At 45.8% G+C, this 25,519-nt stretch overlaps 2 protein-coding genes across 3 annotated transcripts in view; one reads left to right on the top strand and one right to left on the bottom strand.

The window, feature by feature from the left end:
* Positions 1-7,386, top strand: part of NKIRAS1 (NFKB inhibitor interacting Ras like 1) — a gene marked incomplete at its 5' end in the record, with an annotated part of 10,763 nt that extends 3,377 nt beyond the window's left edge. Inside the window, 2 exons of one of the 2 annotated variants that reach the window (XM_084260580.1) lie at positions 3,723-3,953; positions 7,042-7,386. In XM_084260580.1, coding sequence (XP_084116706.1) covers positions 3,723-3,953; positions 7,042-7,281 — 471 coding nt within the window. In that variant the 3' untranslated portion in view covers positions 7,282-7,386. Of the gene's footprint in view, positions 1-3,711; positions 3,954-7,041 lie in introns of both variants that reach the window. The other variant, XM_084260579.1, reaches the window with a different exon arrangement.
* Positions 7,387-11,982: 4,596 nt separating this feature from the next.
* The window catches only part of LOC311188581 (ubiquitin-conjugating enzyme E2 E1-like), a gene marked incomplete at its 5' end in the record, with an annotated part of 44,079 nt that continues 30,542 nt past the window's right edge, over positions 11,983-25,519 (bottom strand). The window contains 3 exons of the mRNA XM_084260035.1: positions 11,983-12,116; positions 13,110-13,257; positions 19,091-19,223. Of these exons, the coding sequence (XP_084116161.1) occupies positions 12,019-12,116; positions 13,110-13,257; positions 19,091-19,223 (379 nt within the window). The 3' untranslated portion in view covers positions 11,983-12,018. The remainder of the gene's footprint in view (positions 12,117-13,109; positions 13,258-19,090; positions 19,224-25,519) is intronic.

The raw sequence follows: 25,519 nt of genomic DNA on the forward strand, positions 1-25,519 counted from the left end.
GGAGGAGGAATCCTCCACCTTCTGTTGCACTCCTGAAGAAACAGGGGCCAGTCTTTACTCCTCAGTGATGAAATGGGCCCTTGACTGGTGGTGGAAGATTGTCCTGCTAAATACCTGTGGTACCTGGCACTGCTTTGCCTGAGGTCTCTTAGGAGACCAAACAAGAGGGGTACTGGCTCAACTTTGGCATGGGATACGTCTGTAAAAGGATTAGGTGGTTTATCTTAAACAGTGCTCCTGTTCAGTGGTGCTGCAGAAGGGAGTCTTCCTTCTGCCTTTAAAATATCTCAACCTATGGTAAAGCTTATCTGCTCAACAGAAGGAGATGGGAATTTTTCCTGTGGAAAACATGATTTTCCTTATCTCTGCCTCCTGGCTGTGTCAATAGCTGGTGTGGTCAGGTTATTCATAGCCAGCTGCTTAAATCATCTTAGTTAGCTGGGAATGAAAACACCAGATATTACTGTGGTAGGACCCGTAACGAGACAATTTGCCTCACTTGGTGTCAGCTGGAGGGATTTGGGGTTTGGGCTTTCACAGCTCCAAAGATGTGGAGGCTAATTAACCAAACTATGCATTCTTACATCTTTGTTTCTTGTATCCAACTATATCCTGATGGAGCTGCAGTCGGTTTTGCATTTTAGAAACAGATGGAAATGGAGCTGAATGCAGCAACTGAGGGTCGCAATGGTGGCTACTGGTTGGTGGGACCACTACATAACTGACAGCTAAATCTAAATAGCCCAGCTCCTGTTGAGGCCTCACCGAGTTAGGGATCCCCTGATGCTCTGTCACTTGAGATCTAAGCAAGCAAAGCCCATTACCCTGCAGTTTGCAAATAGAAGGACTAGCAGGCTTTGGGAGCTCTTTGCTATATTCCTGCTGGAAAGAGGGGAAGGAGAGATAACAGAGGGTGTCTCCAAAAACGGTCAAGACAGCAGAAAATTTGTGTTGCATTTCTGTTTGAGAGTCACTTGGGAGCTTCTGAAGTTCCATGCATCTTGAGTTTTTGCTTTACTTTGGTGTTTTCACTATCTCTGCCTGGCTTGGCTAGCCTGGGTGCAGAATATCCGTTAGTATATCAAGACTTTTTTTTCCCTCACTGGGAAACCACCGAGGTTGAAACACCACCCAATTTATGACTGAGGCTTCCCCCCGCAGTTCCTCTGTGGCAGCAGTGGGTAGCATAGATGAAGACCTTTTGCCTCTCCAAAACTTGCACCAGCTAAATTGCTAAAGAACAGCAGTGATCTCCTCTCTATTCCTCCTTTCCCTCCCTAACTTTTTTCATCCATCTTCAGTTTCCAGAGAAACCATGTGATTGTTCACTGTCTTGTTAGTTCCCCTTTCACCCCATAGTCTCTGAACCCCAAAGCTGGTTCCATCTGCCTGTTCATCTGTGCCACAGCAGTAGGTATCTCAAAATGTGGTTCTGTAGATTTGGAAAAACTGGTATCAGGAAAGAAAAGGAAAACCTCCTCAAGCGGGCAGCAGCCTGCAAGGCAGTAACTCCCTGGCACAAGCTGTCCTTGCCCACCCAGGTAATGAAGGTGGGAGGATGCCAGTGAAGGAGAGGAGACAAGGAGGAAGGGGTAGTGCCAGCCACCTTCCTAGGACACTGGGCTTTCCTGACGAGCTGTGCCACTCGGACAGTGACTTGCCTGGCACGTGTCTGAATGGGATGTTACTAACAAGAACTGTAAATATCAGCAGCAAGATGTGGTGAGCTCGTGGTCTGGGCTTTAGAATAAAGGTGACACAGGTATGTCTAAAATTTATCCACGTTTGCTTAGGAATCTACTTGCATATACTCCCCCCCCCAGTGTGTAGGTGAAATTTCACCCCTGGAATCTGCATAAATTCCAGCTCCCTCCAAAGAGCCCCCTCATTTCACAACAAAATCCGTCGCTCTGTTCTGCTGACATAGGGCCCAGGTCTTAATTTTTCCTCTTCGTTTTTGAGTGGAAAAAGACTTAATTTTCACTGCTAATTTCACTGCCATTAGGAAGGGAGTGTCATAACAGAACATGGGTAACTTACAAGACTGTTGAATTACAGCACAGCATTTAAATAGTGAAAACCTGTGCAATGTTATTCATTGCTTTCTAAGAAGAAAACTTAGGTAGTTACGGTTCCTTCCTTCTTGCCAAAGCAGTATTGCTGATGCCAGATACTTCCTTGACCTGCCTGAGCAGAGCAATGGAGCAGAGCAAGACAAAATACAGTGCTGCATCGAGAAAGGGCTCCGTTACCTACTTCAGCCCTTAGAAACACCCTCCCAGTGCATTCTCCAGCCGCATGGAATGCCTTCGTGCTCCCTCTGCCTGTTAACCTTTGTTTTGTCCTTCTGCTCTTGGGCTTTATTCCGGCACGTTAGCTTGGCTGTATTTGGAGGTGAGATAAATTAATTCGTTGCAAGCCTAATAAGAGTTTGATCTAGGAAGACTGCACAGAGAGGGACAAGAAGAACAGCGTGTGCCCCTTTCCCGCACGGGAGTGCCGCGTATAGCGCAGGGAACCATCCGCGGGGGCGGAATGCTTTCGCTGGCTTGTCAGGGTGATGTAGTTTGAACAGCGTAATTGAATACAGCAGAGGCCTTATTTTCAGGGGCCAGATAATCCCTTGTGTTTCCTTAAACAATGCACTAGCATGGGCCCATTCTGGCAGGCAAAGAGGGTAACGCAGGACTCGCTATTGTAGCCCTGCAGTGGCACACGGTTCGTGTGTGTAAGAGTGCAGTGGAGGCAGAAACGTGTGTTGGGGAGGGTTTGTACCCAAACTTACGGCCGACCCTGGCAGTGACTCAGCTACACTATAGGGAGCTTGTCAGGGCCTGTGACCTCACGTACCTGCACCCAGGGGGAGCACAAAGCTGAGGCCATCCACGTGTTTTCAGGTTTGGCTTGGAAATAAAATCCTTTTAGTTAGTTCCAAGTAAGCTGCCTTGAATTACCTCACATTTAGCATGGGGAGAGGAAGGAAGGCAAACCAGTATGCAGATAGTTACCATGGAGCAGGTGATATATATATGAGAGCTTGTTACCTTGTGTATGCTCTTACCTTGCAGTAAATGAGCTTGCTCCTATTAGCAAATCTGAGTCATTTTAAATCCCTAAGGGATGGAAAAAGCTCACCGTGCATTTGAGTAAATATAGCATGCAACTTAGCTTGCATGCAAAGATCCCCTTCCCTTTCTGGCTTGATTTCACTTGTTGGTTAGTTGTGCCACCAGTACACATTCATTTCCAGAATTATTCCTTTGGCTCCTGCTTCTGCCGTACGATCCAGCTCGGTATGAAGCAAAGAAGCCAGCCCAAGGTGTTAATACCTGACTGCCTGGTGTTCCTTGGCTGTCCTTCCAAAGGGGTATGTTTGGGCAGGCCTGGTTGCAGCGTGTTTGGCACAGCACTGGCACACCGGGTGGTTGGAGTTTGGGAAACCCAGGGAAAGAGCCATATATCTTATCCTGACCTGCATGTGCATGTTATACAGAGTATTTTTACAGGCATAATGATGTATTTATGTATTAGATGGCTGTATTTACACAGTGTTGCTATTGTAAATAGCTGGTGCGGTTGAGTCCAGGTCAAGTCACTGTGGAAAACACACACTGAAAGCTGTTGTGGGGTAAAATCCTGCTGCACTGCAAATAATCCGTGCAGCGATGCTGCACTTAGAGCAGTTGAACTTTTCTCCTTCTTCTGAAACAGGCTTGGAAGAGGGTGCCACAATGGAAGACGTGTACTTGGCGTCGGTGGAGACAGACCGAGGCGTGAAGGAACAGCTGCGGCTTTATGACACCCGCGGCCTGCAGGAGGGTGTGGAGCTGCCCAAGCACTACTTCTCTGTGGCGGATGGCTTCGTCCTGGTGTACGCCGTGACCAGCCTCGAAGCCTTCCAGAGAGTTGAGCTGCTCAAGAAGGAGATTGATGTCTTTAGAGACAAGAAGGAGGTAAATGCGCGGCGCCGCAGCGGCTTGGCTTATCGCTGTGTCGGTGCTAGGAAGCGAAGGTTGCAGGGCAGAGGTTTTGTTTCTGTAAGACTTGCATACAAAGGAAGACAAACGTACCCACAGCCTTGGGCAGTCCAGCAGAAGGAGGCTCTGGCGTGTGGGGGAACCCTAATTTGCATGCCGTGCAGGTCACGCACGGGAATTTGTTGGCTTCTTTTGGCAGGCCATGGCTGCAAGTTGGAGCATAGGAAGTTCCTCACCAACATGTGGAAGAACTTTTACACAGTGAGGGTGACAGAGCACTGGGACAGGCTGCCCAGGGGGGTTGTGGAGTCTCCTTCTCTGGAGATACTCAAGACCCGTCTGGACGCCCCTCTGTGCAATATGAGCTAGGGAGCTGCTTTGGCAGGGGGGCTGGACCCAATGATCTCTCAAGGTCCCTTCCACCCCCACTATGATTCTTTTCCCTCTTTGCTTCCTCTAGTACAGCTAAAATTTGGTTTAAGCTGAACACAGCAGCCAGGGCGCTTGCGACTAATAAAGCATATGGCCCACAGCAGCACGGTGCCTCTGTTTTTTTAGACATTGTGCACGGGAAGTCAAGTGCACAGAATGATCTAACGAAGGGCATTATCTCTGTTTGTTTTGTATTCACGCACTCGATGGCTTACAAACTACTGTAATTGACAACGGGTCTCCCAGACATTAGTCAATTGGCAAAGCAGCTTTAATGTATTTTAACAACCATATTGAATCAATTCAATTGTGTGAAATGACTGCTCTATTTTCCCTTAGAAAGCAGCTAGTGTTTTCAGCTGACAGTGTTCCAGCTTAGCTAAACAAATATAACTTACATGAGGCATTAGCATTATGGCTTTTCCTACAGGATCTTTACATTCTCGAGTAGTTTTCCCTCCTAAATGTCTTTAGCCTACAGCTTTCCAAATGTCTGGTTTATGCTGTTAAAAAAAGTACCCAAAACAATACAGAAGTGCGGGAAGGGTTCATTGGATAATGGCAGGGAGAGACTTTCCAAAAACTGTGACTGGTTTAGTCCTGACAGCACAGGGGGTGGTGGAGGAAGGCAGGCTCCCGAACGTGCAGTCACAGGAGAGGTATGCTGGCTGGTAGGGCTGGTGTGAGCTGCAGCCCGTCACGTCCATCAGGGATGCGGGAGTCAATCACAGCTCCCCTGCAGGGCAAGGAAAGGCCGACAAGCAGGAAATGTTTCCCGGGCGCTGTGTCTTGCGAGGGCCCCGATTTCTGACTCTGCAGCGTGTTGCAATGTGGAGAGGGAGTCACAGCTCCCACAGGATCTGTGTCCCTCTCTTCCCTGTCGCCCGCCAGGACTCCCCTCTTTCCTCACGTGCAAGTATTTTAGAAAACTTGCTTATCCCATGGGAGAGCTTCAAGCTGTGGTCCTGACTGAGGATAACATGGTGGGAAGAGCAGTGCCCATAATAAGATGGATAAGTTAGTTTTATTCCTGTGCCTCTAGTCCTTGTGAAATAGGCTTCGAAGTGCAGGAGGTGAGATTGTGAGTCCTAAGAGAGCATCGGCAGACTTAAGAGTTGGAGCTCTGCTAGAAGGCACCCCTAACTGAATTAGGGATGTGTCCCCACAAGCGGTGCTTCTAAGCTGGCAGACCTTCACCTTGTTGAGTGGCACAGTTCCCTGGTGCGTGGCAAATGACAGAAAGCAGTGAGGGCTGGTTCCTTGCCTCCGCTGGCTCTGGAGGCTCTCCAGCACACACCTTAAAGCCTGGCCAAATTTTGTACTCAATAGAGGTTGTGTTCTCTCACAGTGACAGGGTTTAAGCATAGGTAAAATTCAGTTGGAGCGTGTGATAAATGCATATGAAGATTCTAGCACCTTTCCAAACCTTCACAGAGGGGAAAAACTGCCCCGCTCCCCACCCCTCCCGCCCCCCGCTGCCCCAAACACCATGGATGGTCTGCTGTAGAAAAGAAAGGAAGGCTCAGACCTCACAGGACCTGGACAAACAACTCTAGCTGAAAAGAAACAGCAGACATCCTGGAGTTGGTTAGCCTGATGAACAGGAAAGAGCAAGCAGGTGTGGCCAGAGCAAAAAACCCAAATCATCAGTCAGAGAGGACTTTATCACTTGATCTTTGTCAAACCACTAGTGTAGAGATGAAACCAGTGTTTGAGTAAGGACCTTGAACTATAAATATAGGTTTGGTTTCCCCTAAGAGCTGATGCTGGTAAAACTTTGTTAGAAAATGGTTAACTTTAAATAAGCAGGAGTGGTAACCAGGCGGCCAGCACTACCTAGAACTTCACTTCACCGTCTCAGCGATACAGAAGCTGCTGCCCCGATCCTCACAGGGTCTGGCCTGACAGAGCTGCGCTGCTGGGGTTAGCTCACCAGCTGCTCTTCAAACTGCTTCAGAGAGGACGGTGCTGGCGCTTATCTGACCCTGTCAGGGAGAGAAGACGGTCCGCATCAGTCCCTGCAGTGGCTCACGGTGCATGTGGGAGCAGCGGGCACCCGCCTGCGCTGGGAGAGGGGCTTAGCAGCCCAGCCTGCCGGGCTGCCGGCACGGGCTGCCTCTGGCAGGGTGCGTTTATTTACATTGCGGGCTGGGGCTTGGGGAGGAACAGGCTGGGCAAAATCCAACGCTGTGGGGTCCAGGCTTTTTCTGCTGCCATCCATTTTTTTCATCTCTCAAGCATCCAGTGCTCTGACCTGCTCAGATGTCACGCTCTTATCATTTGTCTAGGGCAGCTCAATTGCAAGGTAAATGGAGAGCAGGGCTGTTTAACTTGGGCTCTCTTGGGTATTGTTTCCCTTTAAGCAATGGGAGGGAGAAGGGGGGGTGGGGATGGGGGGCTGGGGGGAGTCCTGCATATCCTATTACTAAAACAAACTCCCAACCCACAGTAAATGAGGCTAAAACTCAAATCCCAGAGCCTGTTCTTCTGAACTGCTACGCAGCTTACCTCGTGCTGGTGCTACGTTGAAGAACGGGTCTGAACTGCCTTGCTGCTGCTTGCCTGCTGTTCAGAAGCACTGTGAGCGGTGGGTGCTTTTTGTATGAAGCTCACCCTTTCGTTTCATTTGTAGGTGACAGTTATTGTCTTGGGAAACAAAACTGACCTCCTGGAGCAAAGGCAAGTGGAAACAGAAGCAGCGCAGCAGTGGGCAAGGGCTGAGAAAGTGAGGCTGTGGGAAGTGACTGTGACAGATCGGAAAACCCTGCTTGAGCCCTTCACCTTCTTAGCTAGCAAACTCTCCCAGTCCCAGAACAAATCGACATTTCCCTTGCCCGGAAGGAAGAGCAAAGGGAATAACTGTGATAACTAAGCTATCTTAACATTGTCTGCTGCTGCCAGGTCACCACCTAAGTCCTTTCTCTGCCATTTGCTTCTCACTGTTTCACTTAAAGCAATAATCTCATTCAGCAATAAAACCAGCAAGCTTATGGCTAAGAGCTATCCTTCCTTCTCATGGGCTTGGCTTGGAAAAGTCACTGGTGGTAAAAGCACTTGATGAGAGGAGTTACCTTGCAATGAGGGTTGTGGAGGAGGGAGGGACAGGTGCACACCTCTGACAGGGGCTTTGGCTGTGTCTGGATACAGCTGTGTTGAGGGACAAACCGATGAGCTTATCGTTAAGCAATCCCCTTGCAGATCTATAGCCTCTAGTCACAAACTGCACCAGGTCCAATAAAGCGCTCAATTTGGAGAGAGGATGTGTTTGAAATGGCACCAGTCCTTTTACCCGACTTTAAACAGGGCCATAGGGCTTTTTCATGCTGCAGGAGGCTTAGGTCAGTGTGTCATTGTAGGAGAAGGGTTTGGGGCAGTAGCACTTACCAGCAGATTTGGCTGCTGAAGTTGTGCAAGTGTCTAGAAGCAAAATAAAAAACCAAAAAGAAGAGAGAAAACCCCCCAGTCTTGTGGGAGATACTAGAGCAGCTCTACCCTGACACGAAGCTCGTCAGCCAAGTGTGGCAAGCAGTCCTTTCAGCTCAGGAGTTTATTTGTACAAACCAGAAGAGCTCTCAGAGCACTTGTTAACTGTGACCTGAAGGACAACAAAGCTGTGCGTGGTTCCGTTCCAGCACGTCCAGTACAAGTCAGGCACATTTGCATAGGTGGTAATTTCAGTGAGAAGTTGGATGGAACAATTCTGTGCTCAGGAGAGGCTGCACAGCCTCTCAGTGCATCACATACTTCTCCTGCCCGGCCGGGCAGCCACGCTGCAGCAACCCGCCCTCTGTATGGAGCTGCGGGCCAGGGAGGAAGCAGTACAAAGCCCCCTTCTGCTTTGTTAGGGGGGGCTGGGGAGGGTAGGAGGATGTATTTTGGGAACGACCCCCTGGCAAATGCCCAGAAGTTCCCATACAAACAGCCAAGGTCTTAATGCGCCACTCATGACCCAGCAGCAGGAGTGCAACAGTACGGGCTGTCCCTGACTCTCTGTGCCAGTAAACCTGTGCTGCTGCGGGGGTCTGCTGGCCTGGGTCAGCCCTCCAGTAGACTGAACAGAACTGGGTACGGAGGGGTGGAACGTGTGACTGCCCCCAGAAAGAGTGGCCAGTGTTCAGCTTCCAACAACCTCTTGTGCTAATCAGTACGAGCTTCCCTTTGTGTTTGGAGACAAGCAGGGAGAGGGAGTGAAGTACCCAGTTCCCTCATTTTCCACTAAATTAATGTTGTTTTGAACAAATATTGAGAATTTTACTGTGAGTCAGCAAAACCACAAGCAACATTTGCACTGTCATATCATAACTGCTAAATACTAAGTGTGCTTAATGATCACAATTAAGCTGTGTGCTTATGGCATTGCTCTTCCTGAATACTGACAACTGAAGTCCATCAGCATTAGTAAGGTCAGAGCAGCAGTACGATTCACTAAAAACTAAGCAGGTATTCCCACCTTCGTAATGAAGGCAGACGAAACTGTTTATGTGCTTTGCTCAATATAGCTTGGATGGCTGTGGTCAAGGAGTAAGATAAGAGAGCAATTATGAATGAGCAAGCTCTTGTAATGCCCTGCTAGGAACGTACAATTGTTTCCATTGCAACACTGCAGCTGAGTAAGCACTATAGCACGACCTCCCCCAGCCTGGCTACTAATCGTTATTGTCCCCAGCGATCCCGTGGAACAACACTCCCTCCTCACTCATTTCCTACTGAACACACGTGTACTTGAGGCTTCTTCCCTACCCAGAAGGCTGCGTCTGCCCGCGTGCTTGGGAAGCGGGGGTGACTTCGGACTGGCAGCGGTTCACCTCCTCGCTGTAACCTCTCACCGAGGAAATCAGCTGTGTTCTTCCTCTTCAGAGCCCTTCTAGAAGGGACTTTGTTCAGCTTCAATTAAAACAAGCTAAGATCTCTGCTAACCACCCATCAGCTCCGAAGCTGACCCCGAGCCAAGGGAGTGCAGGCTGACAACTCAGAAGTAACTTAACATAAAGCGGGGAGGTGGGAGGCAGGCAGGGGACCGGTTCTGTTTAGTTCTGCACCCTCAGACTCCGTGCCAACGCCACTGCCAAGACCAATGTTGCCTGTAGACTGGCAGAGCTGTGTTGGGTGAGATCAGCTTCCTCACTCGCTCCCTGGACGCTTGGGACTTGACAATGTTTTTGGAAAGGCAAGAGGAAAGGGATCTTCCCAATGACTACGGTTGTTTTTTGGAACAGGTTACACAGAGGCAAACATGTTATCTTTGATTTGGTTAAATTGATTAGAACCAAGTTTAGATCACTTTAGGCATTCCAATAAACCACCACCACCTGTTTTCTGCATAAGCTTGTTCTGATGATTTTTAAGCATTCGAATCAATTGTCTTTTCTAAATACTGTAGTATTTTATTGACAAGGGATAGGAAACAGTGTCTCGTCTGCGATCTACACACAGCGGCTGGGACTGAGTAAAAGTGAAACTTGCTGTAGTACTGTTTTACATAGGGATAAAAGTACAGACTATAATCTAGTAGCTAAAGGGCAGAACACGTGTTTTGTTCTTACTATTCCACTGACTTAGACCCTGTCCTAGGTCACTGGGATCACTTGCCTACCACAGAGCTAGACAAACCCTTTGTAACATCACAGAGAAAAAAATATTCTAAAAAATAAAAATAAATTAGTTAATCGAACTTTCTTTCTCTGCTCCTCTTAAACTTCTGTCCTGCTGAACAACACTGTGCAGATCAATCACCTCAAATCAGCTCCCTCCCTGCTGCCAGCTGCAAGTTCATTTGGCACGTCCTGGCAGCACAGAGCGAGGAGCCGGCAAAAGCCTACGAAGATGAAGCTGCTTACCTCCTCACTCAGTGCAGGGGAGGAGGAACAATGACCAGGGATGCTCCTGGTATGATGCAGCTATATACCAATAATCTTCTTCGGCCGAGCCCAACAGCTGAGGGAGCTCAAACACCAAAACATACCTTGTGTCACAGGAAGCGAGTTCAGCAGATGAGGCCAGCGTACGTACCCCTACCCACAAAACCAGCCAGCAAAGGAAGGGTACTTTTAATGAAGGGATTACTTTGGATCAAGTTAAATTTCATCTACATATATATAGGAAGAGATGTATATAAATAAGACACATAGAGAATTTATTTTAAAGCACCGAGGGCGCAGATGACCAGATAGCACTCAGAAGGATGTCGCAAGGCGAAGTACCTGCCGTGTGAAAATGAATCTGCACTTCCGGCCTTTACCTAAAGGGTGTGGCCAGAAATGCCATATCCACGGCTAGCTGCCCTGTTGCTACATACCTCAATATAAACATCATGTCTCTAGGAGATAATCTTTGCAGGTAGTTAAAGGATCTACAGATTAAGTCTCCTTTACTCTCCTTTAAAGTGTCTTCTGCTAGCTTACCAGGACACGATTCCTCCTCCTCTTCCAAGTGGGAATAGACCACTCCATCAAAAACCATGAAGATATTCTCTTCTTCTTACCCCCTGCCTGTTTCCCTTCCAGAATCTCATAAGCTTTTCCAGTGGTACTTGCAAATAACGTGCCAGTCCTGACAAGCCAACGCTGTGACAGCTTAAGCTGAGGAGTAACTAGCCCGGACTCTGTGGCAGGTTACCTCCTCATGCGCCGCCCCACCCTGCAAAGATCTGAAAAGGTCTCGTGCTGTCATTCCTTGTATGCTTGTCCAGAAGCATCTCCCCAAAACAGCAGCAGCCCGTGCACTCACCTGCAGATCTGCCTCATCCTTATCCATACCGTAATCCTCAGCACGGTCTGGGAGACACTGTTCTGGCAAAATGACAAAGCAAGGCACTAAGCAGAGATCTTCTCTTCTTTTTTTTAAACATCTTTTTATTAGCACAGTAACAAATGCAGACTTAAGTAGCCCACAACATACAACCAATCCACTGAGTGACTCCTATTCCACGCCTTACAGTTAAACAGCTTAAGGTATTTCACTACAGGTTACCGTAAGTCCTGATTAAACCCTTTATTCTTTTCACAAAGATAGATTGGCTTATAAAATAATACATTAACTACTTCTCATTTAATATGAGGCCATATATCCACCTCTCCGTATCACAGATCATGAGATGACAGTCTTTAAAAAGGATTTGTTAAATACCAATGTGCCCTCCATAGGGGAAAACAATCCCAACATCTTTTTACAAAAAAAAGAAACCCAACTCAAAACAAAATAACCCCCCCCACCCCAAAACAAAACAAATAGCAAAAAACAGTGTGTAGAGTCTTGAAAGGACTTTTACATAAATGTCAACATATGTACCTGTACAAAATTAAGCTGTTTTAATCTTTTACATATTGCAAGCAAACTGAAAACCAAAGTCGTCTAAGAAGTTTTACATTCTTCTCGGTACTATATGTGAGCTAATATTGCTGAACTAATTACAGTCTTAAAATATGCTATTCTCAATCCTAGTTGTCTACTGTAGCAAGATACCTTAAGTTACAACAACAAAATCTTAGGAAATAAAAGACTGAATAAAATCTGTTATAGAAATACCCTAATCTTTACCAGCACCCTCCCTCCCCCCACCCTTTGAAAATCATAAGCAGCTCTTTCCATCACAGACGAATAACGTAAGAGTTTATGTAGCGTATCTTTTGGTCCACTGTCTGGCCATTCTGTCATGCTCTGCTCTGTTAGTCATGTACTGAGTGGCAATACTTCCAACCAGGGGGTCAGCTGAAAAGGAAACACAAACCACTTATTTCATACAGGTTACTGAATACAAACTTAGAAATCAAGCTGAAGCGTGAAATCAACACAAGGGAACAGCACAGGTAAGGTGCGCTGCAACACCCTAAATGCACCGAACTGATGGTCTGTATCATTGCTGATCTGTGTGGATGTATGGTGACGTACTAATCAGTTACCTAATAAACAATAATATGAGCCAATAAAAGTTTTAAGGAGTTAAAAACCTCATCCAATAGTCATATTTTGCATTTCTGAGAACTTTCACCAATTCACACGTTTCAGGTTTATTTGATCCCTTCCAAAAGTTTTTGGGACATACCCATTGCTAAGTGCACCCATGTCCTGTGTCAATTTAAATCTGCCTTCTAGGGAACATCAGATCTCAAGGAGAGGTTTTATTCTTCCAACAAGTTTATTGACATTATACACAACATTGTGTGAAACCTGGTGTTTCTGTCATCTTTAGACACATAGAGAAATACAACCTGTAAAATAGAATTTGGAAACCAAAGCATACTCCTCCTAACTGGTGTGGGTAACAGGTGGGTTAGAGAAACAGCAAGGACTACCTGTGGCATAGATAGCCAGTCACTCTTTTTAAATGGGTGACAAAGTAAAAGGCAAATCCCCTTGTTTCAGAACTGCGTGTGGCTCAGTCCTACAGGCCAGCAAAAGGTGTTAACCCTTATCCAAAACCAGAATTGGTTTGGAAAGGGAAGGAGCTTTCCTATGCAGGAGGAGGACCTGCCGCTTCCCCAGCAGGTCAGCCTGAGGAGCAGCGAGCAGCAGGCAGGTAGGTAGGGTGTATCGCCTCCACTGCCTCCAGCCCCTCGCTGGCTGCCTGGAGAGGGAAACGGGCTGCGCTGGAGGTCAGAGCTGCGCTGGCCAAAGTCAAGGGGATGAGATAAGGGCCACTCTTTGGGTGCCAGCTAGGTCACAGGGCAGCTGGCAGCCTGCATGGCCATGCAGGGTACTTACCAGGGTTGCAGTCTGTGAGGAGGGAGCAGATGGAGAGGAGAACTTTAGAAATGGTTAATGCTGGACTCCAGTTGTCTTTTAAAATGTCCAGGCAGATGACGCCTTGGCTGTTAATGTTACAGTGGTAGATTCTTGTCCGAAAAGTTACCTGCAAGACACGGCTGTTAGCGGCTGTGCTGGGCCAACACCCGCAGCGCGTACGGTGACGGGCAGCGAAGCCGAAGGGAGAGGAGAAGCTCCCATGCCCACCGGCCACCGAGAGGGCGCCAAGGCCGGCGTTCGGGGCCGGGCTCTGGGTGACCGGCCGCGCCGAGGCCGGGCAGGCTCCCCGGGCCGCCGCTGCCCTCTCGTGGCCGCTGGTGGGAGCACACCCGGGCCCCGCCGTCGGGCCCGGCCGCTCTCCCGCGGGCAGGGAAGGGGAGCCGACCCCCGACATCCCCACCTCTGCCGACCGCAGCCGCCCCCGCACTAAAAAAAGGCGTTTCCCAGCGGTAAAATACAAGACGTCGCCCGCGCACATCTCTGATGCCAGAGGCAAGTCAGAGATCTTTCCTTTCAAGTAAAGAAACTGAGGCCCGACGAGGTGGCTGCCCGTGCCCCTTCCAGCGCCCCGAGTACACCCGAGCGCTGTTAAACACGACAGGCGCTTGGAATCGCAGCTCCCAGCACTTCTGAGAGCTCAGCAATCCGGAGAGCTGGTTGGATTTTATTATTCTCAAATTTGGGAGGTGGAATGGAGCCAGGTGGCTCGCCACAGAAGTTACCCGAAGGGGAAGGAAAAGCCCCACGAGCCATTTTCAGGAGAATAGGATGTAACCTGCAGAAAAGGCCTTACTCTGACTCACTGGCTGGGCAGCGACCACAAAGTTGGTGGAACCTGCATGGATTAGGATTACCTGCGCGAATAAAGGCTGCCGGGTTCATGCCCTAAATCCTCAGAATTTGTCAGCTATCCACACCCACAAACTTTCCTGCCTGCTTGTAGGTCACGGGGGTATTTGCGAAACGCGCTCGGTAAGTGTGTGTACGACAAGAACATGCTGGTGCTTCCTCTCCAGGCCCACGCGTTAAACTTGCCAGCCAGCCCTCGTTTTCCCTACTGTCTCTCTGATGCAAAAGCTTTGTCCCTGACTCTTCCTCTCACAGGCTCGGGGAGCAGACACGGGGTGGGGTGATGGAGCTACAAATCACCCCAGTGCCTGGCACACCCCCGTGCACAGCATCCGTGCAGCGTTCCCGAGAGTGCTCCCGATGCACTGAGCATCCCATGCCGGCTCGGTTTGGTCGCAGACTCGCAAAGGCAGTTCCTTGTCACACAAGAGTGTGACATTCCCACAGTGCACGCCTGGGAGGCTTTCTCTTGTGTTCCTTGTAAGCTGCTTGGATTTCAGATTTAAACAGGAAGGAAGGAAACAAAAGAAAACCCCAAATCCCTACGCTTTTGCCCATTATGGGTGGGAATAGCAAAATGCCTGCAAGAGAGCGGAGATACGCTGTCCGCCTCCCACACACCTTCTGCAACGAGCTGCAACTCCAAACCCAAGAAACCCCTGCTGCTTTATACCTTAGAGGTCTATAGCAGTAAGAAACCAAGATGACCTTTGTTTCCCAGATGATCTAAGCCTCAGAGGAAAAGCAGCGATGACTCCCGACAGTCATGTGGAAGTCCACGTACATCGGAGCAGAGGGTGGGTCTGACTCGGCGGCACCTGCCCCAACCCACACTGTTCAGGGCAAACCAGAGGCTGGTGGTGTTGGGAGTTGCTGGCAGCGTCTCTGCCTCAGATTCCTGAGCAGCCCTCAGTCCAGCCCCGCTGCTTGCTCAGTATTTCTCTGTTTGACCTGCAGCTTTGGTCTCTGTCCAAGAAGGCTTCTAAACGTAGGTGAGGTAATAATTTTAACAGATTAAACACTTCCAGAAGGGGAAGTGTGGAGTATTTCCAAGTTGATACAGTAAGGACCAAATTAACAGAGAAGTCAAGAGTTCTAATTTGTAAAGAAAGTTGTTAATCCTGATTCTGAGCACAGAGGCTAAATGCTCTGCAGGCAGTCTCTCTGACCAGTTGACTAATAACTGAAAAAAAAGTGTGAATCCTGTTTGCCCTTAAGAGTAAGACTAATTTTTAAATTATTATTTGCAAAGAAGGGGAAAGAGTATAAATAAAAACAGATTACTCCCATACATGCCATGTATTTGCAGAACAGCCTAGTTCCTTAAGAAACAATCCTTCAGGGCTATCTATATCCATGGTACCAAAAGATGTTCTCCCTAGTTAGCGGAGCTCTACCCAACCAAAGCACTGTGTGAAAAAGCTGAATTTGTTTTCACTTAAGCAGCAGGTCAGAGCTGGGATGGTGTTAGACACATGCTGTCCAGCTGTTTGCTGTTTACAATTTTTGCTGGTGGTACAAAAGCCAGCTGTGCAAGGAATCCAAATGAAGCTGGGAGAGGAAATGGAGTCCCACTTAAAAATATATATTTAAAGTAAATGTTCATTGCACCTTAAAAAGGGGGAAAATAGAATCACATAAACCTAGCAGAAGATTCATACCAAAACCAAGAAAAATTGAGTTACTTAGGAGGTAGTACAATCTGTTTAGGGTCAAGAAAATGACATGTGGAGTAAAAATGCCATGCAGCTTGAACAATCCTCTGGAAATGTCCCACCTGAGATTACATTAATGCAGTATCCACACAGAGTTAAGCACAGCTTTTGAAAAGACATAAAAGACGCTAATCTCAACCTTACCCTGAGGTGATAGCAGAGGTTAATTTACACAAGCAGTAAAAGGGGAGTGGGGGGAGGAAGTGGTTAGAGGTTATTAATACAAATGATCAAAGCAGACACCAGGTCCACACAAGCTGTTTTCACCCCAATAAATGAAATCTTTTGTAACAGTACAAAAGAATAACAATCATCTTGAGGACTAAGTACAGAACTCTTAAATCCCAATTATACTTGTTTATTGGATTCTCCTGAATCCAGGCCCACCCAGCACGTGCCTGACGCAATCACTATCTGAAGCAAAGGCAAAACCAGAACGCCACACAAAAGGAGAAATCATAAAAGCAGAGAATAGGCTAATGCCAACATCTTCTATGTGTTGTACAGAATGCTTAATAAATGCAAAAGAACTCCATTATACTTATTTAGGACAGGAAAGACAGTATCTGTCCCTGCATCAGCTTTTTCCCACAGAAGTTCCTTGTGCTGTGCAATGCATTTCCAAACCAAATTTTAAGACCTTCGATTTCTCCAGCCTCAAGTGTGCAGTCCCTCTTTACACCCTTCCACAAACCTGTTAATATCACTCCTGGTGCATTCCTCTGTCTCTCACATAGCAATATCCTGCCCCCAAAAGCTTGCTCCAACGTATTGACTCAAACCCTCAGCTGAAGCTAGACCCAGTCCTCAAAGCCTGCCTATACCCTTCACCACACATCTCTGGGATGCTCATTAACCACACAGCATTTGGCAATAGAGGCTGTGCCACAACACCTTCTCTCACACGTATTCCCAAGGGCTTGGAAGCCTGCCAGGATGACCAGTTTCACCTTGCTTTATTTAAGAAGGTAAATCCTTTAACGACATTTCATGTTGAAGTGATGAAATGTGTTTTACTATAGGCAGTTCACCACAGGGCAACCTGTGGCAAGGACTGGCCACTTAAGAATTACTGAGGACTCAAAGAGGCAGTAGAGGCTTTCTTCCACTGGCCTTGCAAGGCTTACCAAGGAAGATTCAAGGGAAACTGGTCCTTTCACTATAGACACCTTTATCTTTTCAGAGGTCAAATCTTTTGAAATGATCTTCAACCACTCCACTGCTCTACTAGTGCTTATCATCAAAATAAGACACAGGGTTTTGTTTCAACTGTTTCTTTATTTCTTGCCCTAAGAGACAAATGTGGGAAGGCTTTGGTAATTACACTAGTCCTACCGCTTCCAGATGACCCCCCAACAATACTGAGCAGTCACTGCAAGCAGTTGGGCAGCCTGAAATCGACAAATTAGGGGGAATAAAGCAGGAGCAATAGGATAATTATATTTTCCACTTTATTACTGCTTAATACTAGTGTGTTCATACAGGAGCCGCTGTAAGTTCTCAGCAAATGAAAGATTCTTCATCTGAAGTTGAAGTACCCAAGTATGTTCTGCTGGAGCAGCGCTATGCTTCCTCCTGCATCCCCTCTCACTGTGACTGAAGCTATATGCCTTTTACTTCCATACAAGCATGAGGTTTGTAAAACAACTTAACTTAGACTGCTAGATGAAAGACTCCATTTAAATGCAATGTGAATCTCCACTAAACTTCTGAGGCCTCACTAAGTGGTGTCTTTTAACATATTTTTTTTTTGCTGTAGTTTTGTGTGGCTGGGTTCTGGTGGAGAAGGGGGGGCTGCAGGGGTGGCTCCTGCAAGAAGCAGCCAGCAGCTCTCTGCAGGCCTGACAGAGCAAACACCAGCCGGCTCAAGGCCGGAGTTGTTGCTGACCAAGGTCAAGCCCATCAGTGATGGTCACAGCGCCTCTGGGAGTCACATTTAAGAAGAAAAAACCCTCAAGCAGCCACTTTTTGCCACCAGAGAAGGGAGTGAGAGGATGTAAGGAGCTGTGCCAAGGCCAGGGAAGGAGTGGGGGAGAAGGTGCCCCAGGTGAAAGAGAAAGGCAAGGAGATCCCTGTCAGAAACACAAAGCAGAATGAGGGCTGGACTGGAATGATGAAACTGTGTCTTTGGTTCTGCATTAGGGAACTTTGCATACAGGGCCCCCTCAATACCATCAGTAGCTATAATACAGTCTTATAAGGCATCAGGGTGAATAAGCCTGGGAGGATAAATGCTTCTGACCTGTAGCACTGAAAGCAAAGGTGTAGCAAAGCACACATGGGAAGGTAAAAGCTCACTCCTTAAATGCTTACTGGACTTATGACATAAGGTATTGCATATAAGTGGCTGGACAATAAATTATCCAATGTAAATTAAACCAAAATTAAAACCTATTCTGAATTAAACTCAAACACAAGAGAATTATCTGTGCTATCAGAGAACCTCTGAAGAGGGATGGAAAGGTGTCAGCAGGAACCATACTGCTTGTGCATCTGAGCTCTACCTTAGGGGTAGAATTTAAGGCCCTGTCAATACTATGAGAAACCTTGCAGTTACGCTAGTAAGAAGAGTCATGCTTCCTTGATCCAGGAAGCTTGTGTTAATTTGTCTGGTATGACCAGCTGGCATTGTCTCTGCTGAGATGGACTGATGGCCTGAACTATGGCAAGTCCTCTCTACTGCAGACTAAGCCAAAGTCTGAAGATGGAGCAGCCACTGGCATTTATCTCATCGATGCAACGACCTTTAAGTAGCAAGGTAAACATGCACACAAATGCTTTCTGATACAAGGCAAACATGAAGTATACACACAAGCTCCTCTTCTTGTAACCCAACACGCTTCCTCTGGCCAAGTATCTGAACCACAAGATAACATTCACTTGCACTGGTATTTGCCTTGTAGCATTGGAATACAACAACACTGGAATATAAGAGCTTCACAAATATAACACACCTACAGAAAAGGTTTGTTACTATACAAGCAGGTGAACAACACAAGTACCCAACAAAACCAAAGAATTAAATACTCTTTTAGTGGCCAAAACACATCTAACAGGAACGCTTACGGTAACCGAGTGGTTTGAGAAACAAGCACTCATATGCTTTCTCTTCTCCCCAAGTTTATTTACTTTTCAGTTTCCCAATCCTGTCCCAGTGCTTGGGCTAATTGCTTAGGACCTCCTATAAACAGAAGCAGGGAAAAAACAAGCACACTCTAAAATAGTGATCAAGAGGATTGGGGAAGCTGTTAACATTAGCTAACAGAAGCCAATGCAATGCCTGAAATTAGCTGAAGCTTGCTCTCCAAGAGAGCAGCTTTCAAATGGGCTGCATTCCATTAAGGCTGCTTCATAGGTCCACTCCAGCTCTCTTACCTTTGGAGGCTTGAAAGGATATTCTGGTGTAAATGTGATGTCAAGGAAGAAAACACCTCCCTCATAGACTGAGCCTGGGGGTCCTAGAATAGTTGATCTCCATTCATAGATGTTATCACCTTTGGGACCAGCGCTAAGAGAGAGATAAACAAACAAATGGTTTTAGAGTATTGCCACACTTTAAATAAATATGAGCTCTTACATTCTTCAAATATGAGATGGAAAGTTCTCAGTATTACACTTCATGCACCACCTGAAGTAAAGACAGGGATTAAAAGCAGATTGAACGCTTCCACAATCTCAGAGATCTTACCTGGGTTTAGCAGTGCTCCAAACTGCTTACCAAAGCTGGGAAACTAGAGGCGGGGTATGGTTTTCAGCTTCTCATGCCTGTCATTTGTAAGAGCAGCGTTGCCCCGAACTACTCCTAAACACACTACGCAATCTGAACACGTAAAGTTTCAAAGACCAATTTCCTACTGTGTTTCAGAAATGGTTTTTCCAGCTCAGCCTTAATAAAACTGCATCACATCAAAGACCACACTGAATAAATTAGGAATTATAGGTTGATTTTCTTGATCTTGTGTGTTCTTTAAAATTAAAATATATTCCTCTATTATTGCTAAAACAAGGCACATGGTGTAACTAAAGAAGCCAAATACATGATGATACTCACAAAAGTAAAAATTTCCAGCACTTTGCTACACTGATTTCTTAGAACAAGGTCACATCAACTTATCCTTTGATACTGTTTGTACTGTGGTACTACTTTTGTAAGGGGAATAAAAATCACTGTGCCAAGTGAAACCAGTGCACTCTCAAACATGCTTTGTCTAATTCTGAATTCTCCCTAACCTTCCAGCAGCTCACCCTGAGCAGGACAAACTAAAGGTGCTGAAGAACACAAACGTCTGCTTGTTGAAAATCGGTTTTACTGAGATCCTCAGACACTTACATCCTGTAGTGTGCCATATGTCACTGAGTATTTCTAAGTACAGTAAGGGCTAGAAAGCCATTAATGGTTTAGGACTCCATTGCTACCTCTTCCTTTCTGTGCTGCTATGGTAGTATTTTATCTGTAAGATGCTAGAGCTGAAACCCCTTTGCATAAAGGGAGGTGCTGACACAGCCTTTTCCACCATGGATGTGCTATGACTTCAGAAATTTCTTCTCCCCTTGTTCAGTAAGGGACTGGATTTTAACATTCCTAATACAGGAAAATCAGCCTTACTCTTCTTTCCTCATTCTTTTAACAAGGCTTATATTAACCTTGACAGAGGGATTAAAAAAAAAAGGCTCTTTTCATTCTATCACAACCACAGAGCAGTACTACTTGAGAGAGAAGACAATCCAATAAATTCAATACATACACGGCAACATGCATTTGATTAACACGAAGGGAACCAGAGCAATGGCTAGGTGATAGTAACAGTGCTACAAATAGAAATACAAACACAAAAGACAATTTCTCAATGTAGCAACAGTGACCAGAGACCTGCTTTTTATTTTTTTCCCCCTGCTCTTTGCAGTATGGGCGAACCTGTTCTTGACAGCAGGGTTATCAGGGGAGAGAGAGTAAATTCCTTTATCAAACCTAACATTTTATTTTCAGATGAAACTAAAAATAGAAGTTCAAAATATGTTTGTGCTAAATAGTTCAAAAATAGCTAAATTATGACTAAAAGCATGCTTCCAGGGAAGGGGAAGCATGCAAGAGAGCAGTAAAGGGAGACAGGTTCTCTGCAAAGTGATGCACCACTCACTCCCTAGGGAAGGATTTCTCTCCTCAGAACACAAAGGCCCGCACAGCTCCAGATCGGTACTAAATTAACATGAAAGCCATTCCATCCTCAATACTCCTGGCATCCCACTCCACCTTAATGACTTGTCCCTGTCCTGTGCAGGTCTATATATTTGGGCACGCAGTACTCTCCAGCTACCACTTGTGCATTAGGCTGGAAGAGCGCTGTATTTCAGCAGGACACTCTGCCTCTCAAAAGACACCAGCTTAACTGCACAAACTTACTGAAAGAGGACTCTCTGGGGCACCCTTAGCCACCACTCCAAGGAATCACCTCTTTATGTACGTATTAGCAACCTCCTGACACACTGTCATTACTGCAAGTTGTACCAGCGATCATCCCGCCCTCCCTCCCCTAAAGATGGAGCTACTGAACGGAACAGGTACTTGAGCTTTGTTAGCACCGATTTACTGGTGGAATTTATGCCACCAGAACTGCCAACTGGGAGCACTTCAGCACTCTGGAAATGTGATGTGCGATTAGCACTGAATACAGCCCTCTGAACCAATGAGAAATGCTTCAACATTTTGCCTTTTATTTCCCGCTTCAACCCAAAGGACTGTCAATAAAATAAAAAAATAATCATCTCACAGACTCGAAAAATAATATATTATTATTTGTAATAGTCTCAGAAACCTCTTGTATCCTGTTAGGTTTCCAATTAGAGCTATCACAGCATGCCAGTAATATACTGCTAGATCTCCGTATTAAAGAGTGGAACATCTTTGTAAGACATCAGAAGGCTTTAAGAGTGATGTACTGAGCTTACCTTTCAAGCTTCTCATAATTCAATTAACACAACGAAAGAGCTGTAGATGTTCAATTTTTACATATTGGCATTGATTTCTTATAAAGGGAAGATTGAAAGAGGAAGATGCAAGTCAGCTGCAGAGTGCAAAACTGCTGGGATTTAAATTAGGATTAGGTAATATCGAGCAGCTCAAGACCACCTCTTGCTCAATAGAAAAATGCCGATACTGGACCACAGCGTAAGTACAGCGACATTAACTTTTGGTGGAGAATTAAAGAAAACCCTGTCAAAGGTTACAGATTACGTTCTTTGATTAAAATCCTTGCAATTATCTGCTTCAAAAAGACATTCACTGATGCATAGATACAGGGCTCACAGGCACAGCTGCCACCTTGCCTGATGCGTGTCACCACTGCTCAAATTAAACGTCCAGGTCTACTAATGCCACATTTTGAAGCTGCCCAACATAGGACCACTGGGCAGACAATTTTAACCAATTAAATAGAAATAGTTTCCACTGCAAGACAGGACTATGAGAGCAACAACTTTCCATGTTGAGCTCACAAGCTCTTCACTTCCAAAGAAAGAAGCGAGACAAAGACCAACAAGGCAGAGCAAGAGATGACATCCGAAAGAAAACTGAAGAAAGTCCCAACCCATCATTATCTCATCAGGCAGCACGTGTTACACAGCAGTGCAACTGAGATCTCTCTTCCCTGGAAAAACTGAGATATACTCAGCGAAGATGTGCTGTGACCACTGTAACAGCTGCTCCTGATCGCTCCCAAGCTGCTGCTGGCTTATCCTCTGGACAGATGTTATGACAGTAACGCCCTCTGAGAACTGTTGAGTGCCAAGGTAGTTTTTGCTCAAGGACTATCTAACTTTCCAAGCCTAGAAGCTGCAGCCTGAATCCTCCTGGTAAATGCAAGGCAAAGAGAATGTCTGGGGCACAGGTAAGATCAACCTGCAAGTTCTGCCTGGGCCAAGTCCCAACCAGCCTTGAGTTGCTTTTGAAAAAAACCCTCACCTTGCTTTGCCTCCCTGTGCTGGCAGGCATCATGTTCTTTCTCAACTTAAAAACCAAACTGGTATATTAGAAAGGCCTGCAGCAGAGGTCAGGGAGCAGAATGATGCCGAGGTAAACTGGCCACAGGCTCAGATGCCTTGCAACACTGACCAATTGTAAACACAGGACTCTGTCTCAGTGCTCATGGACAAGGCACACACACACTTTTTCACAAACTGAAAAAGCTGAAAGGACAATCTGCAACAACACCCAGGTACAACCTCCACCACAGACCTGCATTACATGATACCACCCTGGTATTTCGCTCCCAGCTCTGCCTGGGCATCCCTGGGCAAATCATTCAAAGTCTGCCTACACCACGGAGGGAAGGCAGGACTTTTTGGTCTTCACCAAGAATAGCTAATGCATGAAAATCCCTAGGAACACACCACTGGTACTTTCCAGGAGAATGACTCAGAAAGAGCCCGCTGTATATGTCAGCTCGCTAGTACTACTTGGAAACTACCTGGTCCTTTCTAGGAGCTGACCAAATGATAACACAAACTCTTCCTCTACGGAAAACACAGCCTGGTGAATACTTTAGTTCCTCTTCTTTAAGATACAGAAAACAGACAAGAGATCACCGTAGCGATAAACGAATCCAAAAAGTGCTGCAGACACCAGGCTAACACCTTGATACACCAAAGCAGCGCATATCACTTTTAAAAGCTAACTAATTTAGCAGAGTCATTTAAAAATGCTAGAAATGGCTATCTGTCAGGGTAATGAGAAGGAGGGCAATTTCATGGTATGCTGAAGTAAATAACAGCTAATGAACAGCTACAGTATGTTACAGTTAAAACCACAAGTTACAAAACCACGAAGCCATACTCCAACTACTCTCCATCCCTAGATGCTATTTTCGAGAGTCTTTTGCTTCAGACTCTTCCTGTTCAGAGCAAGTAGCTAGGCTGTTTTGAAGTTGCACACTTGTGAAAAACAAACATAATTTAAAAAAAAAAAAACCAACCCACTGCAGACATGACCTTTTCCAAGGGGCACAGCTCAAGCCAGCACACTAACAGCACGTGGGGATTCCAAGGTGGCAGGGAATTGTGGTTTTGTAGTAAGAAACAGTGAATGACTGAACATGGAATTGCATCTAGATCACGTCCACACCACCTTACTACGATACTTTAGGAAATATTTAGTCGACTATCAGAAGGTCTCTCTTTTTCTGTCTTTATTTCACCCTCTCTTTTTTATTCTTTATAAAGACACAAGCCCAGAATACTTGAGAAACTCTGGCTGGCAGAGAGGCAGCACATCGTTCTCACATGAGGATTTTTCCATGATTTTCCCTCCCGATCCACCGCACCCCAGACCTCAGTATAAATACTCTTTCCCTTCTGGTAGTCCCCCCACTGAGCTAGTTCACCTATATTCTTAGGCTGAATCTAGTACAAACATTGCAAAAGTACCCCACAAGTCCTAGATCACTAGGAGAGGAAGGTATGGGCTTTGCCAAGCAGCAGAACAGCTCATCTAGATAAGCCACTGAAAACATACACACTTATGAAACCCCTCATTTAAAGAAAATTTACTCTACAGACCTTTAAGCAAGCTGTATTAAAAATGGAAGTGTCAAAGAGCAGATTTAAAACCAACCAAACAAGAAAGCAGGTGATCCTTTGGCCACAACGTCACTTCAAAACCTTCATATTAAAGCATAGCTCTCCTTTTAGAAATAAATGGTCACTTTCTGCACATGCTTTAACTTTGAAAATTTAGTATTTTTATTACAATAGCACAGAAACACTCCATTCACAGCCAGGACCCCACTATGCTAAACATGCTACAATCCAATCCAAAGACTTGTGTACACAATTTACACAGGATTTTCAATTACTAAATAAGCATTACAACACTGCATACTTATTAGGAAGAAATTCAGCCAGACAGAAGTAGTTAAAAGGATACCTGGGCAATCCATTTAATTGCCATTTTTTGGTCAAGTAATTTGAAAGTGGGATGTAATTTTTTTGCTTCCCATTTTTAGTCAGAGAATGGAAAGGAAAAGAATAAGAAAAAAAATATTCACAACACACCAAAACCCCTCCTGGGCAGCTGTGGGAAGCTAAAGGTAACATATTGAATTACCAGGTGACTAGATGAATTGGTGTGATATTTTTTGCCCACTGCCACTGTACACAGCCAAGCTGCTCCTGTGCACTAGCATTAGCTAAAGGTGATGGATCAGGCATAGGTGAGATGCCAGCAAGCTCTGAGAGACACAGGGAAGAGACAGTGAGAGAAAAATTTGCAGTTGGCTTTAATTAAAAGGTAAGAAGGGAGCAAAGGAGGGAGAGGTAAGGGAACAAAGATTGAACATTCTATTGCTACAGCAATCCAAGCTATAAAATTGTGAAAGGAGAACTTAATTCTTCTACTGCATGTTCAGGGCCATGACTTTCAAGCACAAAGCAGTAAATATTATTTCCTTGTAACTATATTTTTGTGTCTTAAATTTAAAATGGCAGTCACAATATTATTGCCCAAGAGTAAGCACCTTATAAATCCCACCACATTTCTAACAGAGAAGAGCACACACAAAATTTCTCTTTTAGCATTTGGGAAAGCTTTTCCTTTCAGTACCAAGACTGATGTAAGACTGAGGAGGGGAGATTTTTTTTAAAAAAACAACCCAAACAAATGCATATAAATTGCATAAAGCTTAAACAGGAGGATAAACAGTACCACGAATTACATTCTTACGAGGTTAAAAAAGGAACTAAATCACTAAATAGCTCTGATAATGGAGCTGATAAGGTGTTATGCAGGGATTTATGATACTTCAAGGGAAACTG

Source organism: Gallinula chloropus, assembly GCF_964237585.1.
Source record: "Gallinula chloropus genome assembly, chromosome: 2".
In the NCBI taxonomy this organism is placed as follows: Eukaryota; Metazoa; Chordata; class Aves; order Gruiformes; family Rallidae; genus Gallinula; species Gallinula chloropus.